This window comes from Orbicella franksi, chromosome 8 (assembly GCF_964199315.1).
Source record: "Orbicella franksi chromosome 8, jaOrbFran1.1, whole genome shotgun sequence".
In the NCBI taxonomy this organism is placed as follows: Eukaryota; Metazoa; Cnidaria; class Anthozoa; order Scleractinia; family Merulinidae; genus Orbicella; species Orbicella franksi.
This window is the reverse complement of record NC_138152.1, coordinates 25,515,549-25,530,948: the sequence shown is the minus strand read 5'-3', so window position 1 is coordinate 25,530,948 and position 15,400 is coordinate 25,515,549. Positions and strand designations below refer to the sequence as shown.

The following is a 15,400-nucleotide window of genomic DNA, read 5'->3' as shown; positions in this document are numbered from 1 at the left end:
GTGGTTTTCAAACAAGCAACTTTTGTTCGCTTTCCAGTTACTAACTGGTGAAACCTGCTTTGCTTTAGAAAGTCCATCAAAACCAGCAGTCAGGAGAATTTTGGATGAAATCATTCAATCTTTATTCACTAGCATATACAAATTACATCAATATACATCTAAATTACTACATGTTACTTATCCTGTCAGTGGATTGCTACAGTGAACACATTAAGTTCAAAATGCCAAGTATGAACAAAAGAGCCAGACTAGAAACCTACATTTTGCAGGTGTCCATCTGGCATCCGGGCAAAAGTTTCCACTCTGATGTTTTAACTGTCATTCTTATTATTTTGGGATAGATTTAAACTGAAAATACATGGGACAAACTTGCATGAAATGTTAAGACTTAAATAACCCATGGGTAAAGATTACAAGTATGTCAGGACAAAGCTGGACACACAAGGAAATAAGCTTTTCCAGGTTAAAAAACAAGATCAAAAATATATATATTGCAATCAATTTTGCATGTGTTTCCCTCAATGAATGGAAGTCATATCAATCCATGTATCTTTATTTACACTGTAAATACTCTCATTCAAAATATATTCTGATCATTGTAATTTGATAAATTTATAAAAACAAGTTAGTGCATATCTTCAACAGGGACCATTTTAAGATGTCAAAACTTGTTTTTACCATAATTGCTACTAATCTCGCTATCTGATTGGCTAATTTGCCGTTGTTGATAAGAGCCCAGACAACGCTACTTGCGCCAATGTGTCATGCAATGCCTTTTTAAGCTCGCGCTCTGAAGAAAAATTTTCTTTGACGTTGATATTGTGGTAAAAAACAAATCAAAATGTGGTCTACCATGCTAAACCACATTTGATTTGTTAAATTGACTTGTGCTTCAACTAATAGACTGTTGAAGCCTTATCAAATACTGAATGATTATTCTTCATTAAATACTTATTATGTAGTAACAATAAATATACATTTAATTAATACATAGCTTTAACTGCAGTATGGTTGTTTTCCATTCACAGGAAAATTTGGGAAATTCTAGGTTGGAAAGAAAATAGTCACTTGTAACCTTTCGGTTTGGTCTTAAGTGGATGATGACTTCACCAGAACAGAACCTTTCAAAAGTAATCCTGTTTTTCTATTGGGCCGCTCCAAAACTTTGGAAATTAGTGTTTTATTTACTGTCTTGTATTGTTTGCACTAGTTTCAAGCCTTTCGGCCTCTTATTGCCATGCCAAATTTTGCACCTAAGACAAACAAATGGCAGGTTCTTCAGGAAACTACAAGTGGAAAACAATCAGCTGCCCTGGAACACAGATTCTTAACCAAATTTTTTGGAATTTTTTTCCAAATGGAAAACAACTAATATGTATCATTTGAATAAAGATCTGGGTGTAAAAGCCATCAAACTTAAACTATCTTCTTCTCATTTTACTATACATTGACAATAAATTCTACACTATGCAGGAAAAATATCCCGATGACAAGAAGGCCAATTTCTTTCCTCTTACTCAAATAGTTTTTGAAAAACTACGTAACCAGAAGATTTCTAGAACCTGATAGTGTTAAGAGGAACATTGTGAGGGCTATGTGTAACCATTTCTTGAAAAAAATGTCAGAAGTAGACCAATGAATGTTGAATAATATGAAAAGTTTTTTTTTTCCAAAATAAGCAAACTAACAAAATAGAGATGGTGCTTGCACCAATTCCCTTAATTCATGAACGACTTGAAAATTAATATAAGAAATGTCTGAGAAAATAATAAGAAAATTTTGAACATGCCATTCCAAACAGAACAAGAGGAGTACCTCTGGAGGTCATGGCAGTCCAAAATTTCTGAACAAGTTTTCTATAAATTGTCACTAATACATTTGAATTTCAACAAAAATTTCCAGATTTTTTTGGCTTAATGGTAAACACTACATGACTCTTGAATCCTTCTTATAATATTATGCTATTATGTTCAGATACATGTAAAAGCATTTAACTCTCAATATTGCTATGTACAAGTTATGAAACACAGTTCAGAGAATACTGCACTGGCTCAGTGATAATACACGTAATTGTTGAAGTTCCTGGGACTTGATGCGCCAACCAAAGTCTGATGAACATACATCTGGGTGTGTTATTAATTCCTGATCCAGTACAGGCAATCCGCTGTATTATCCTGAGAAAAAAAATTAAAATATATAAATATCCATGGATCAAAACTAGAAATTACAGAAATAATTAGCTACAAGATTACATGGGATTTTGTTGACGGGCCATGGGTCGATTAATTACTGAAAGATCATGAAATCCTGGCAGATCAGCAAGTGATTCCTCAACTAAAATTTTGAATGTTCAACGAAGTTATGGATTGCGAAGCTATTCAACTGCAGCCTTCCAGACCTATAATTTTTTCTTGATGCAAATCACAAACTTAACAGCAAGACACTAGTTAGGGGGGCATTCTATTCTTTCTCTACCCCTCTCCTCTCCAATAAAGGAATTTTTTCTACAAGGCATACGACTACTCATCTAAAGATTTAAGGAAATGTTTGAACAAAAATTGCTTTTTCAGTGTAAAGAAAAGTAACTTTATTTCTGAAGGGAGGGGAATCATGACCACTTTTTTTTCTTAGGCCCCATTTATATGGCTAGTTAGCCTAGCCTAGCCTAATTAATAAATTGCCAGTAATCAGATATCATACTGGTGTTTGGGCAAAGAACTCTGGGATCATCAGGGGGCAACCATTGCGAATTGTTAAAAGGAAATGTATAGTAAAAAGTTGTTTTGAGGTACAAAAAAAGGATTTTGGAGAAAGATCAATGCTTTTTCTCTGTCATTTTATTGCAAGTGGTTTCGGGCAGTGTAAATACGTGGAAAATGTAAGCTTTTGTTTGAATAACCGTGAAATATGTGATAAAATCTACTGATAAATTCCTTTGCTTGCATGAGATTTATTGTGAAATTTACATCGAATAATGGTCTGAAATATTACAAAATTAGGTATAAATCGAGAGGAAATAACCCTGTAAAGCCTTTTAAGTTATGTACAGGCTACTTTTGGATGATTTTGAAGCTCAGTTATACAAAAATATTGAAAATAAGCCCGGTGGCAATCATTGAGCTGTGTGGGGTTGATTAAGAGTAGACAGACCACGCGGCTCATGCTGTCTGGTGATTGCCTAAAGTTGTTTTGCTTTTACAAGCACATCTTTAAGCGATTTTCCTTTTCTATGACAGATCAAGGGTGATTCCTTGAATGATCTCTCCAAGTCTGTCTGTTTAAAAATGCCATTTGACCGTGATTATGCTCTTCTTTTGGCAAAACAAAATCAGTTGAAATCGCATGACAAAGGGTAGACGTTTCTTGTGCATTCCCGTCTTTTGTTTTAGAGCTTCTTTTCTGTCTTTTATATATTAAACTTCTTAGAGGGTCTTTTCTACCATTTGCACCAGTTAGCCTCTCAAGAAGGTGTGGACAAAACATGGGGTAGGCCATGGCCTACCCCGTGGCCTACCCTGTGGTCTACCCTATGGCATACCAGTTGTCAGATTTTTAAAAACATAAACAAAACATCGGTAAGAGTCGAAAAAGCGTCGCTCTCTCCCCAATTTTTTTTTTTTTTTGCACCTCAAAACACTTTACGCTATACATTTCCGTCTAGTGATTTGCATTGTTTGCCCCCTGGCAATCCCAGAGTCCTATGCACATAACAGGTATCCGATTGCTGGCCACTCATTCATTAGTTTTGCACTTAATTCTTTGCAAAATTCAACCAAACATTTGCAAGAGGATCACAAACTCATCTTGGGGGCATGACAACTTGGGTGGGTGAGTTGTCTTGCAACGGCAGGTAGGGTAGCCCTGGCAGGCGGGACAACTTTTCTTCATGTAAACACTTTGCCTCGCCTAACCCGGGACAATTCTTGGTGTGGCGAGTGTCATGTAATTCCTCGATTTAGGATTTAAGCAGAAATTTGTACTTTGATCAAATGACCAAGGGAAACTCAAAGAAAGAGGGACATTTGTACATTTGATTATCCAATAAGGGTTATGAATAATCATGGTGGGTCAACTTTGACTCCAACTACAGAGACAATGTTTTCACATACAAACGCTTGATAAAGTTGCCTCAGGGGGAGGGTTGACTCGGGCACCTGAGACCATACAAATGGGGCCTTAGCTGGTAAATTTTGACTAACCTTGTTAATAGAGGGTGGGGAAGAGGAGAGGGGAGCTGGAGATCAAATGGAATGGCCCTGAAATTTAGCTCAGTTATTCTGAAATTTGACTGAGATCTGGGATTTTAGGACAGTATTTATTTGCTATAATTGTAGTTTGCCATTCGATGTACAAGCCCATCGGATGAAAAAGAAACTGAAGACAATAAAAATTGAAATGAACTAGAAATTTGTTCAATCAACAGGAAGATTTGACTTAATGTATGCCAAGACATTTCATTGGTATTCAATTGTCATGTACTGACATAAGCTTAACATTTCAACCACAACCCCTGAAGCATAGAACAGGAAAAGGAGTCGTTATTTCAAAAAACAAAATATATAAGGCTTATTCGTACGTTACTTCTGTATTGTACCCGAAACGAATATAAGCTTAATGACTGAATATAACTAAATCGAACGATGTAAGCCCTTAAGTCTGATCTGCAGCCAAGCAAAGCCAGAGATCCAAAACAAACACAGAAACTTACCGTCCCATCATTTTCTTGTTTCAACGTACAATCGCACGGCGCTGACATCCCACAGTACTGAAACCTTGCAATCGCTCCCAAAATTTTCACTGTATTTTCGTGATTCGAGCGGAGAAAGTCTGCTAGTGCTGTTTTCCTCTATTTGATGGTGAAAAAATGTCCATTTAGGGTTGTTTTTCACCCGATTAGAGCGTTTCGAAACGTAGGCCTTGCTTATAGGAACTGAAGACATATCTGAAAGCCAAAACATTGACAAGGAACTAGAGTAAAATCGTATGTTCCGAGTGGAATAGAATAAGCTCAAGCTTTCGTTCCGATCTTACCTAAATATTTATGTTGTGATGTTATTTTCGCGCTATTCAAGTCAGAAATAATACTGTAAGACGAATCACAGAACACAGAGTGAATTGGAGATAACTGCAATTCTTAACCAGTCGGTAGAAACGCGTTCAAGAAGGAATGAACGCATCATAAACTCCATCTTCGTTCGAACACGACTGACTGAAATCGAATCCTTTCCCGTAGACAAAACATCGACAAGAAAGTACAAAGATCGTTTTCAACAGCCAATCAGAACATCGGAGTACGATTTTCACGTGGTCACGTCATGGCCACGTTTTTTCGAAATTTGTACTTTGCTGTACAATGGCTCTCGTGAACAAATAAAGACTTTTGTTATCATTATTATCCCCCAGCGCCGACATGATACCCATGTTTGTTTAACATAAGCCCAAATTGATCCCCAAGTAATTGTCGAGGGGAATGGTCAGTTGGGATCTTGGAATCAACTCAGAAGAATGAATTTTTTTTAAATTTTAAAAAAGAGAGTCCCAGGAAATGAATTCATTGAACAATTTTTCAGTCCGGGGGGGGGGAAGGGGGAGGGAGGGGGAAGAGTACTCGCAGAAAAGTTGGGTAGGGGTGTGCGGTCCACTTCCCAAAGCTCTTACCCATTTACGACCAAAATCTACGACATTTGCTACCCTATTTATTACCTGGCCAAAAATTCGATACCCTATTTATGACCGTTGCGGCTGGCGCAGTTGCCCTAATCATAAGTTATGACGGGCTTTTCTTGACGGTTTTATTGATAATGATGAAAAAGTAGCTTCTTCTAAGAAACATACCCAATTCAAGACTAGAGTGCTAAAACCATACATGTACCCTATTTAAGATCAAAGTGGCCAAAATCGATACCCTAAAATTTATGACCAAAACGGCTGGAAACCGTACCCTTTTTTTCACCCTTTTTTCCTTCGTCTTCTTCTTCTTCCTCTCCTGGTCTTATTAGAAGTCTAAAAAAGCTCTTGATTATATTTTGTTGTATGATTTTATTTTGAAAATGCACTCAAAAACTTTAGCAGTATTCACAAAATGTGGAACAGTGATGAAACTGCTTCACTAAAGCCCAATGATGTATTCAGTATCAGCGGCTTAGTCAAGTCCTGTCATAGTGCCTTCGTCAGAAACAGCTGCTGCAATGACACGAGATCAGAGTCACGTGCGTACACTTTGTAAAACCGAGGAAGATTCAGAGTCAGTTTTTTCCCTAAAGATCGTCATGATATCGCGCTATAAACTTTGTACCAAGCTATAAACTTTCCACTAATGAAAACTTATACCCGATTCGTTTTCAAGTCTCCTTAATTCTTCAGAATCTCTATCTGCTCTTTGTTTGCGGTCCGGGACATTATATTCCTCGATATGTGAGTAGAGAGACCATGGTAGAACGACAGGCTTTGCCTTTTCACAATAACATGTTGTTTAGAACTTTGTTTTTCACCTTTTTCTTCGGTGGGTTCAATGCTACATGCCTTCATGGTGTCTATATTTTCTATTTCAAAGCTTCTTGTGAGTTCCTTTGGTGCCTGACGAGGCTTACTGCAATGGGAACAGAGGACATCTCTACGCCTGTTGGAGACAAAGTTTCTTCAGTAGCTAGCGCCTGGTACAAATCCTGGGATTCAATCGTCGATACCAAACTTTAGTGTTTACAAACACAACACCCTCAGCAGACTTTTCCCCGATCTGACTACAACTTGACGCAAAAGAAACGTAGCGATGTGAAGTTAGTCGCAGAACAACTGAAAGCAAGTTGGAAATCAGTCTGTAGACATGCCATCGGATTTCGTGAAGACCAGGAAGATTTTTTCCAGTTAGTTAACGCTATGTTGTTTTGACCACTGATGAGCAATAACAAACACCTGAGTGAAATGCTTATTCAGGCTAAGTGACGTAATTGTATGAACAGCCAATCCCGTGTGAGATACGGGAAAAAATTTTCTGCACGGAACGTGCATTGATCGCGGTTGGTTTTGATGCGCGTGGCATTCACTGACTCCTTTGAAATAACAGTGGACCAAAACTCTCTGTACAATATTATTTCTGTACATATAACGTACAGGATGGATGATCTGAACGATGGCTTATATCACTGAGCTGCTTTAGGTGACGTGCTACGTGGCACAAAATTTTTGCGGGAGCTAATTTTGTGTATCGGCGTTTTTTTTGTATTTTGCGGGAAATAATTTTTGCGATTGTAAAAGACTGTTTTGTTGTTGTTGTTGTTGTTGTTGTTTGCTGAGTATAGATTTTTGTGATATTCAGGAAGCCATGTTTAATTGGCTCTTATTGACCGAGCAGGGGGACCAGGAGGTCTTTATGGGAGAATCTTGACCGAGAACGTGAGTACAGACCGAACGCAGTGAGGTCTGTACACAAGACCCGAGTGATTCTCCCATATAGACCGACTACGATGTTTATTATATGGCGCAAACAAGAACAATTTATTTCGTTTAATGTAACTGGTTTGTACTAACTGACGTTTTGCTTGCGAACGGCGATGAGCTAAATTTAATTCTGTCAAAGTTTGCTCGTCCTCTTTACTGTTTTTTTCTCACCAGACTTTTTGGCACTTCCATAAATAAGTATTGTTAGATGAAATAGTTAGTGATTTTGCATTTTGCATTTGCAACTTTTTCACTGCAAAACATTACCCGTCTAGATGCCGGTCTAAATGTAGATGGGAAAATCTAGGCCGCTTTCAATATCGATTTCAGCCAATCAAATTCGTGAATTTGGTAGTTTCCAGTCCTTGGGAGACAGAGCCATATAATAATTGGAATGTTGGAATTACAACATTTTAGTTTATTTTTATTTCATATTACATACTCCTTACTAACCGACTGTAAGTTACGGATCTTCGTTTTTTTCCCTTCAATTTACGACCCAAGCGCGAAGCGGGCGGGCCATTATTAAATCAAAGGGAAAAAAATACGAGAATCCGTAACTTACAGAATGGACCGAGAAGACGAGGTTAATAGTAAGATATTTACTACAGTTATCTCTAATGTGTGCCTGATGTGTTCAGGGTACGATTTCTATTCACGCAGGACGGCTTCAAATTTCTGACGTACGTCGAAAGACGGAATTGTAACGAGTCAATTTGAAATCGTTGTTAGGCCGTTAGCACGTTTTAATACACAATTTAAAGTAACAAAAAAAGTTTTAAACTTTTACTTGTTGTAAAAGTTAAGGACACTTGGCGATAAATCATGAAACATTTTGACATAAAAAAACTGCTATAGTAGAATACAGAAAACCGCATAGTAGAATACAGCCCGCTAAATTGACCATTCACAGCGCGCATAGTAACTGAGAGTAAACTATTGCGACGAAAATTTTCGCGGCAACTTATAATTTGTGGGATATTTTTACGGATCGTGGAAAAACCCCGAAACCTAGCAAATGTTACCAAAAGGTCTGGAACGGACAGCGAAAATGACATTCAGACAAAAACAGTGTGAAAAACTACAGTGTTGGGGCTTCGGAACCGCTAGGCTGTGAATTGTACACCAGTGTTTATTTGGATCTGGTATTGACCTGGTATGATCCTGCATATAAATATAACACCTGTAACTACTTTGCAGACAGCATAAATAATAATGGCCTGTTTTAGACATTCAGTTTGGGGTAAACTATTTTATCCTCTGACCGATTTTTTTCATGATGCTCCCCGACTAAACGATCCCTTGAAACAGCTTAAAATAATAATTATATAATTCATATCAACAGTTTACAACAGTTTATTTTCTACTACTGTAAGCAACTAAAAGAATTTACAAGATTGTAATTATAAATATATAAATAAACAGTACAGTACATACAGTAGTGGGACACCCAAAATAACTAAAAAGTTAAACTAGTTGGGTGACCGTAATTATAATAATTAAAAATGTAAGAGTCAGGAAAGAGGCACAACAAATACATTGGTAGCCATAAATATCATAAACTTGGTACAAGATTAAATATACAAAACAAAACAAAATAAATAGATATGAACCATCAAAATATCAGTAAAGATTAATAGAGACTAATGAAATGCAAAGTTAGTTCTTTTTTAAATTGATTAGAAGTACAAAACTTGAATCTTTCATCGAGTTCATTCCATAATGTAGGTCCATTAAATCGAATATTAAATTTGCCATAATTTGTTCGAATTTTTGGAAGATAGAAAGTAGATCTAGATGCAAAGCGAGTATTAACATTATGTTTACAAGATGTTTTGATATCTCAAACTTAAAGGTAAAATTGGTGAACCATTCCCTTCATTCTTAAATATTCACAAGTCAGATTAATCCATTGTCCTGTCCTCCATTATCCAAGTGCAGTTAATAAGAGCAAAGCAAGCGCAAGTAGAAACAATCATAAAACACATGCTTATTTGCCCATTTTGTCATGGGACCCTATGGACAGGCTTGCCCTTAAAACTTAATACAGCTTTAGTGTTTGCTAGTTTTTACAAATATGAAATTATAGTTTTCCTAGAAATGTTTAGGAAGGATGTTCTCTGACGAATGTTTTTGTGTTTTGACTAAATGGCTTCTAAAACTCATTACAAAGAGAGCCTTTTATGGTAGGTCTGAGGAAAATACTACCTAAAAGAAACCAGCAGATTTTGTGCTCAAGCAGGTCAATTTAATCAGTGAAATGTTGGAGGAATTTAATCACAGTTTTTAAATACTTCATGATTGTGAACTTGTTGCAATTGTAATTTGTTCTCAAAGTAAAACTTGTTGTCTACACCCTCCAAAGTACAATAATAATATGGATTTTGTCTGAACTGAACCCATGTGAGTTCCTTACCAAACATTAATTTAGACAATAGACCGAGGTTTGTTAATTCTAGAACGTGGCTGCATTGCATATGTGACAGACTTTCACAATTTCAAGCTACATGTCTTCACAAATGGCTCCTTGCATCCAGTTGAAATCTTTTACAGATCCAATATGCAAGCAAACAGCGCTCAGCACGGTTATCACATGCATAATCTGGTGACTGTTACCAATGATGTCAAATTTTCCAGGAAACCACCTTTCTGGTATCCTAGCAACATTCAGCGCTCCACCGATAAAAGCCAAGAAATCCATAGAGAGGTAATATGGCAAAGCACTGATACTGCATTTAGAAATATCAAAGGTATACAGCAAGATACGGACTGCGACAAAGAAGTATCTCATTAGTCCAAACAGCATTAACGGCTTGAATCTTTCTTTGGGACTACTTGCTACCAGAATGAAATATACAGATAACAAGGAAACCATTATGTAGAATGCTACAGATAAGGAACACAAAAATGGAAGGCAATGAAATGTTGCTCTGATTCCACAAAGGCCACCAAAAGCATTAATCGCCCAGACTCCACAGACATCAAAGGTGAGCAGTTTGTGATAAGCATCTTGGCCATTTTGATGACACATAAATAAATGATAAATCGGACTTGCAAAAAATGGAGCGAAGCATGCAAAGTAATGTAGCAAAAACCAAACTGGACTTTCTAGACAAGCTTGACTTGCCGTCATTGGGATAAGAACCAATAGCAATACACAAGGAATACCTGAAACAAAATTTGCCAAAAATTTATTAATATACTTCCGGTAAAAGCTGCAATATACAGTAGGTGATATGCCGCTCTGCATGTACTAGTGGTATATGATAGAAGCACTGCACAAAAAGAGGCAAACTCATTCCCAGGGCCTTTCTTCATCCTACCCCATGGAGAGAGGCCCTGGTAATGAGTCCGAAAAAGAGGTTGACAAAATCTTGAGCCCCTTAGAGGCAAACTTCAAAGGGGCGGACAACATTAAAACTAGTGTATCTGAATCTGATCCTCCAAAGGGAGGGTGCTAATAAAAAAGAAAGACCCATTGATTAGTTTTGCTGAGAAGCCATGCATCAATCAACATAAATTCATTACAGTTCAAAAGGCAGCCTCCTCCACACCACAGCATGGAGGACTGGGGGCAAGTCAGCTCAAAAGGTAAGGTTCCAGAAACAGTTTACTAATGGCACAAAGATGCTTAATATTCATGAGCGTACGTTTCAACATCAAGCAGGATTTTTCAGTCAACAACGGTTAATAATTAACGAGAAGTTCCCTCCCATGGAACATGTACGCACAGCATGTAATTTTTTTTATCATTTTTCTGCACCAGAAGTTCACGAATCTGTAACCTTAAAATCAACAAGCGTTAGCAGAGTGAATTCTTCTTACTTCCATACTTACCATGAGAATAAATATTAAATGTTTCATTGTGAATGTAGAACAAGCTCTCCACACATTGACTTGTGGACAAATGGCAGCGATATCCTCCCAGAATATATTTGTTGAATTGCAACCATGGAGGGCAGAATTCCAGTCGAAATAGTCGGGGATCCTTGACCGGTTTCCTCTCGATGAAATGATTGCCGCTGGCATGATTTATACATCCGTTTTTCTCCATATTTACGGTGGATTTTGAACCTTTATACCGGCAGCTTGACCGTCTCCGTCTCACAACATCAAAACGTGACAAACTGTAATGCGTTACATAGATCTTCTCGTTACGAGGCTCTCCCGGTCATTAACGGCACTACTTGATGATGGGTAAAATCAAACATGGACGTTCCTACGCAAGTCGAAGGAGATGACCTGTTCAAAGAGTGGTTCTATCAGAAGGCGAAACTCAATTGCTATTCTTATGTGCAAGGTACGCACTCTTGGTTGGAGTAATCTCGATTTGTTTAAGTTTCGTTCCCTGTAGTTTCATTTCAATACGGAGAAACGAGTCGATCCATTAACACGGGGCTACCTCATCAATACATTTCCATCGATCTGTGAACCTCTTCACATCTAAAGCTATTACATGAAAGGTCCATGCAATTTCTAGATTAATCACAACTGACGCAGCCCTGAGGTCCATTCACTGGTATTGATTTTTTTTAAAAATAATGATAATTAATTTACTCATTATCAGTCCCGGCGTGCCCAATCGATGAAAACCAATAATCGATATAATCGATATCAATCAATGTAATCGATATTAATTGATTGATGAAAATCGATCACCAAGAAAATTGTGAGTATCGATTTTCATCGATTTCCGTTGATTTTCATCGATTGTCATCGATATTATTGATTTTCATTGATATTATCGATTTTTCTTGTTTTGTTTTAATTTCAGCGAAAAACGTAATGGACAAGAGATTAGCTTTGTTTGCAATAAAAGAGGCAGATCCTCAAAGATATACTAGTTTGAGCAAAACTCTCAAAGCAGCTATTACACGTGGATAGGAGTTGTGTAGGCCTGTCACCACATTGTTATCACCGATGACAATCGATGACAATCAATATAATCTATAGCAATTACGAGGGCTAGGATTGTGAGTATCAATTTTCATTGACTAATTGAGGCAATCGATAATAATCGATTAATTATTATCTATTAGATTGATTATATTGATTGCCTTCCGATGATTGATTTTCATTGATTGGGCATGCCAGGTTATCAGTCTGCAAAGCAAGATCTTGGTTTTTTTTTTATATATATTTTCTATTTTTTATTTCAGGAATTGGGTGGGGGGAGGGGGAGAGAGTGGGTAGTGTGAAAAGGTGGGAGAGTTAGGTTGCAGATGTATATTTTACCCTTGGTATCCTGTGTTATAACTCAGTATTTTCCTTTGTTCTGGTGTGTATCAAACAAGGGAAAATAACAAATTGTACCAAGCCTTGGTAGTGTTGAACTACAACATGCATGCAGAGAAACAAATTTTGTTTCTCAGGCCCAGGTCAGATGTCGCACTAAATTGCAATTTGTGTCTATCCAAATGGGTAAAGCTCAATCGTTGGACCAACATGTTCTATCCATCTGCTTCAGACAGATGGAAATCATTTTGGTTGATCTAAATTCAGTTCATTTAAACGTTGAACTTATCATGAATTTAATTCACTCTGTTTAGTTCATCTTAGGTTAAGTTTGGCTTTTGACCTGGGTCTTATAGTTTAATTATTTGTCAACTAGAACTTATACAGTCATTGTATGTTTAAAACAAGTCATTAACCCAGGGGAATTTGCAGTATAATTTTCATAGGCTTGATATGATATGATATAGGCAGATATGACTCTAAAATGAGTGAGCAGATGTTGTTTCCCACTGTCTTCAGAATTGGGATTTTCACGTTGTGAGAACACTTATATTTAACAGTATACTTTGCTATTCAGGAATATAAGCTGTTGAGTGGTTTTCAGGATCATTTTGCATGATGCACAATACATACTTTATGCACAAGGGGAAATTTTATATAAGGTAGTCCAAAACCTGGCTTGGGTGCATGCACAGGTTTCAAGAGCGTTTGGTATACAATCTGGTATGTATATTACTAAGCTAGCGTGTTGATGGCTGATGCAAGCTGCAATGAAAATAAGTGAATTGTCTTAAATAATAAATTGTTTCCTTTTTTTTTCTCTTTGCAAAAGCCTTTCTAAAATGTGCAGATAACCGAACAGTCTCATTGGCCTGGTCTTGCCGTCAAGAACACAAAGCTATGAAACAGTGCATGAATGGATTGTAAGTAATATGTATGCATTGAAATCATTAACAGTAGAAAATCTCTGAGTCTTGGTATATTTCACAAAGGCTAAGAGTGATGGTGCAATAAGTTATAACACAGTTTGTGTTCATCAAGTGATGTGTTTAAAGTAATCAATGAATCATGAAGGACTGCTTTGGAATGTGCACTGCGTTGTGACTGTAGTATGAGTCTGAGTTCTCTCGAACTTCAGCAGGGGTTGTGAGGCGAGACGCTTTAGCTTAAAGGGGTGCTGCCGTTTTGTGTTCACAATGGCTAAACGCTCCCCTAAGTGATCCTAAGCAGGGTTGTTGCTAAGCACCAGCTGCCAGTGAAATTCCCCAGATGAGAAAGAGGTGATTGTGGATTTTGGTGGGCAATCACTTGGTTAAGGACAATGAACAGTTTTTAAGTTATGCACGTACAATCATTTGAGATCATGAAAGTTTGGAATAAACTCCTGACTAGCTTGAGTATCAGTGCCACTATATCGAGTAAGATAACTGAAACAAAATCTTGTCTTAAGCACTTGTTTAGCGTGTTCTCTTTCCATGTACATGCAGCTTGGTAGCCCCACATTCAAGGGGTTGCCAAAGATTGGGGACAAAAATTTTGTTCCAGGTCTCTTGTGAAAAGTGGTGACCAGTTCAATGAAAATCTTTGGTGGGAGACTATTTTGTTAGCTACAAATCTAGTTACAAGAAGAGCCCGGCTACAAGCAGTCTAAGTCATAGTAAGCAGCGTGGCCTAGTGGTTTAGAGCACTGAACTTAAATTAAGTTTCAGTTCAATTCTGGCCACAAGCTGGTGTTGCTCTTGGTAGTCCTGAGTTCAGTCACACTGTAATCCCATTACAAAAAGTGCTTCTAAATGGTCAAGAGGTTGGCCTCCTACCATTTTGGATCTACTTAATAATATGTTATGTTCATTCGCTGACAATTGTTTGTTTTCGAGCATTTGTTTCCATTGACTCCACAGAGCTCCATTTAATTTTTTTGTTGTTTTAATTTTATACAAAACAGAAAGCCAGGAATTAGATTTAATTTGTGGACTGTTGTTACATCACAAAGGAGAAACAATGAAATGTTTATGAGTAGACAGGAAACTCTCGAGGAGATCATCCCTGTAGTTCTAAGATATACACAGTATGTGTTACTTTGGTGTACAATGTCATATCAAAGTTTATTTTAGAATTTTACACTCTTTGGATAACTCTTGATGCAATATAATACACTTTCCACATCTTTAAGTTTTTAAATTTCTTTTCAGCTATGGAAAAGCCAACTTCAAGAAATACAAGCACGAGTATTTAAAAACAGTCAAGGAAGGAAGGAAGGAAGTAAATCAACACTGAGAGACAGTCATCAAAATAATCTGGATTCTGGTCTCATGAATAGTGTTCCCATTTCAACAAGCTAAATTGACATCTAAATCAAGCTTGTGATCTAAATCAAGCTTGTGAGACTATGGATCAGGATCAAACTTCTCATTACAAAACAGTGATAACCAACTGAGGTAACTAAATGCCTCTAGGTCTTAAAGAAAGGCACATAGACTTGTAAGGAGGATTTGTACATGTATAAAAGTTGACTGTTGAACTTATCCAAAGAAGCCAAGAAGTCAGAATTATATTGGATGTGTCAGAGAAACTAAGTGTTGGCAATTTACTCCAGGACTGATCTTGCTGAAAAGTTTGGAAAACCATTACCATCCAAGGAAAAGTTTGAAAATGTTGTGGAAGATGAAAGCTGTTGATGCTATTTAAAGAGTATCTGACATCTTCAAGGCCATGCAGATATAATTAT

General features: G+C 37.2%; 2 protein-coding genes and 1 long non-coding RNA gene across 3 annotated transcripts; 1 reads left to right on the top strand and 2 right to left on the bottom strand.

The window, feature by feature from the left end:
* Nucleotides 1–98: 98 nt before the first annotated feature.
* LOC145494378 (uncharacterized) lies at nt 99–5,251 on the bottom strand. Its single transcript, XR_014050248.1, has 3 exons — nt 5,032–5,251; nt 4,709–4,942; nt 99–2,174 (listed from the first exon to the last, which is right to left on the bottom strand). It is a non-coding gene; the product is annotated as an uncharacterized LOC145494378 (long non-coding RNA).
* Nucleotides 5,252–8,777: 3,526 nt separating this feature from the next.
* Nucleotides 8,778–11,502, bottom strand: LOC145494651 (progestin and adipoQ receptor family member 4-like). Its single transcript, XM_081474185.1, has 2 exons — nt 11,275–11,502; nt 8,778–10,605 (listed from the first exon to the last, which is right to left on the bottom strand). Exons 1-2 carry the CDS (start codon nt 11,489–11,491, stop codon nt 9,941–9,943), a joined length of 882 nt encoding a protein of 293 aa, XP_081330311.1. The 5' UTR covers nt 11,492–11,502; the 3' UTR covers nt 8,778–9,940.
* Nucleotides 11,503–11,602: 100 nt separating this feature from the next.
* Nucleotides 11,603–15,056, top strand: LOC145494653 (COX assembly mitochondrial protein homolog). Its single transcript, XM_081474187.1, has 3 exons — nt 11,603–11,737; nt 13,505–13,595; nt 14,865–15,056. The coding sequence occupies exons 1-3, from the start codon at nt 11,647–11,649 to the stop codon at nt 14,947–14,949; spliced, it is 267 nt and encodes an 88-aa protein (XP_081330313.1). The 5' UTR covers nt 11,603–11,646; the 3' UTR covers nt 14,950–15,056.
* Nucleotides 15,057–15,400: the final 344 nt, after the last annotated feature.

Excerpts from the sequence above, each read along its gene's own strand:
- LOC145494651 (XM_081474185.1), bottom strand. The coding sequence starts at position 11,491 with ATGGAGAAAAACGGATGTATAAATCATGCCAGCGGCAATCATTTCATC. Across the intron at positions 10,606-11,274 it reads ATTTAATATTTATTCTCATG|GTATTCCTTGTGTATTGCTA; the intron begins GTAAGTATGGAA and ends ATTTTGTTTCAG.
- LOC145494653 (XM_081474187.1), top strand. The coding sequence starts at position 11,647 with ATGGACGTTCCTACGCAAGTCGAAGGAGATGACCTGTTCAAAGAGTGG. Across the intron at positions 11,738-13,504 it reads TTGCTATTCTTATGTGCAAG|CCTTTCTAAAATGTGCAGAT; the intron begins GTACGCACTCTT and ends TCTTTGCAAAAG. Across the intron at positions 13,596-14,864 it reads AAACAGTGCATGAATGGATT|CTATGGAAAAGCCAACTTCA; the intron begins GTAAGTAATATG and ends ATTTCTTTTCAG.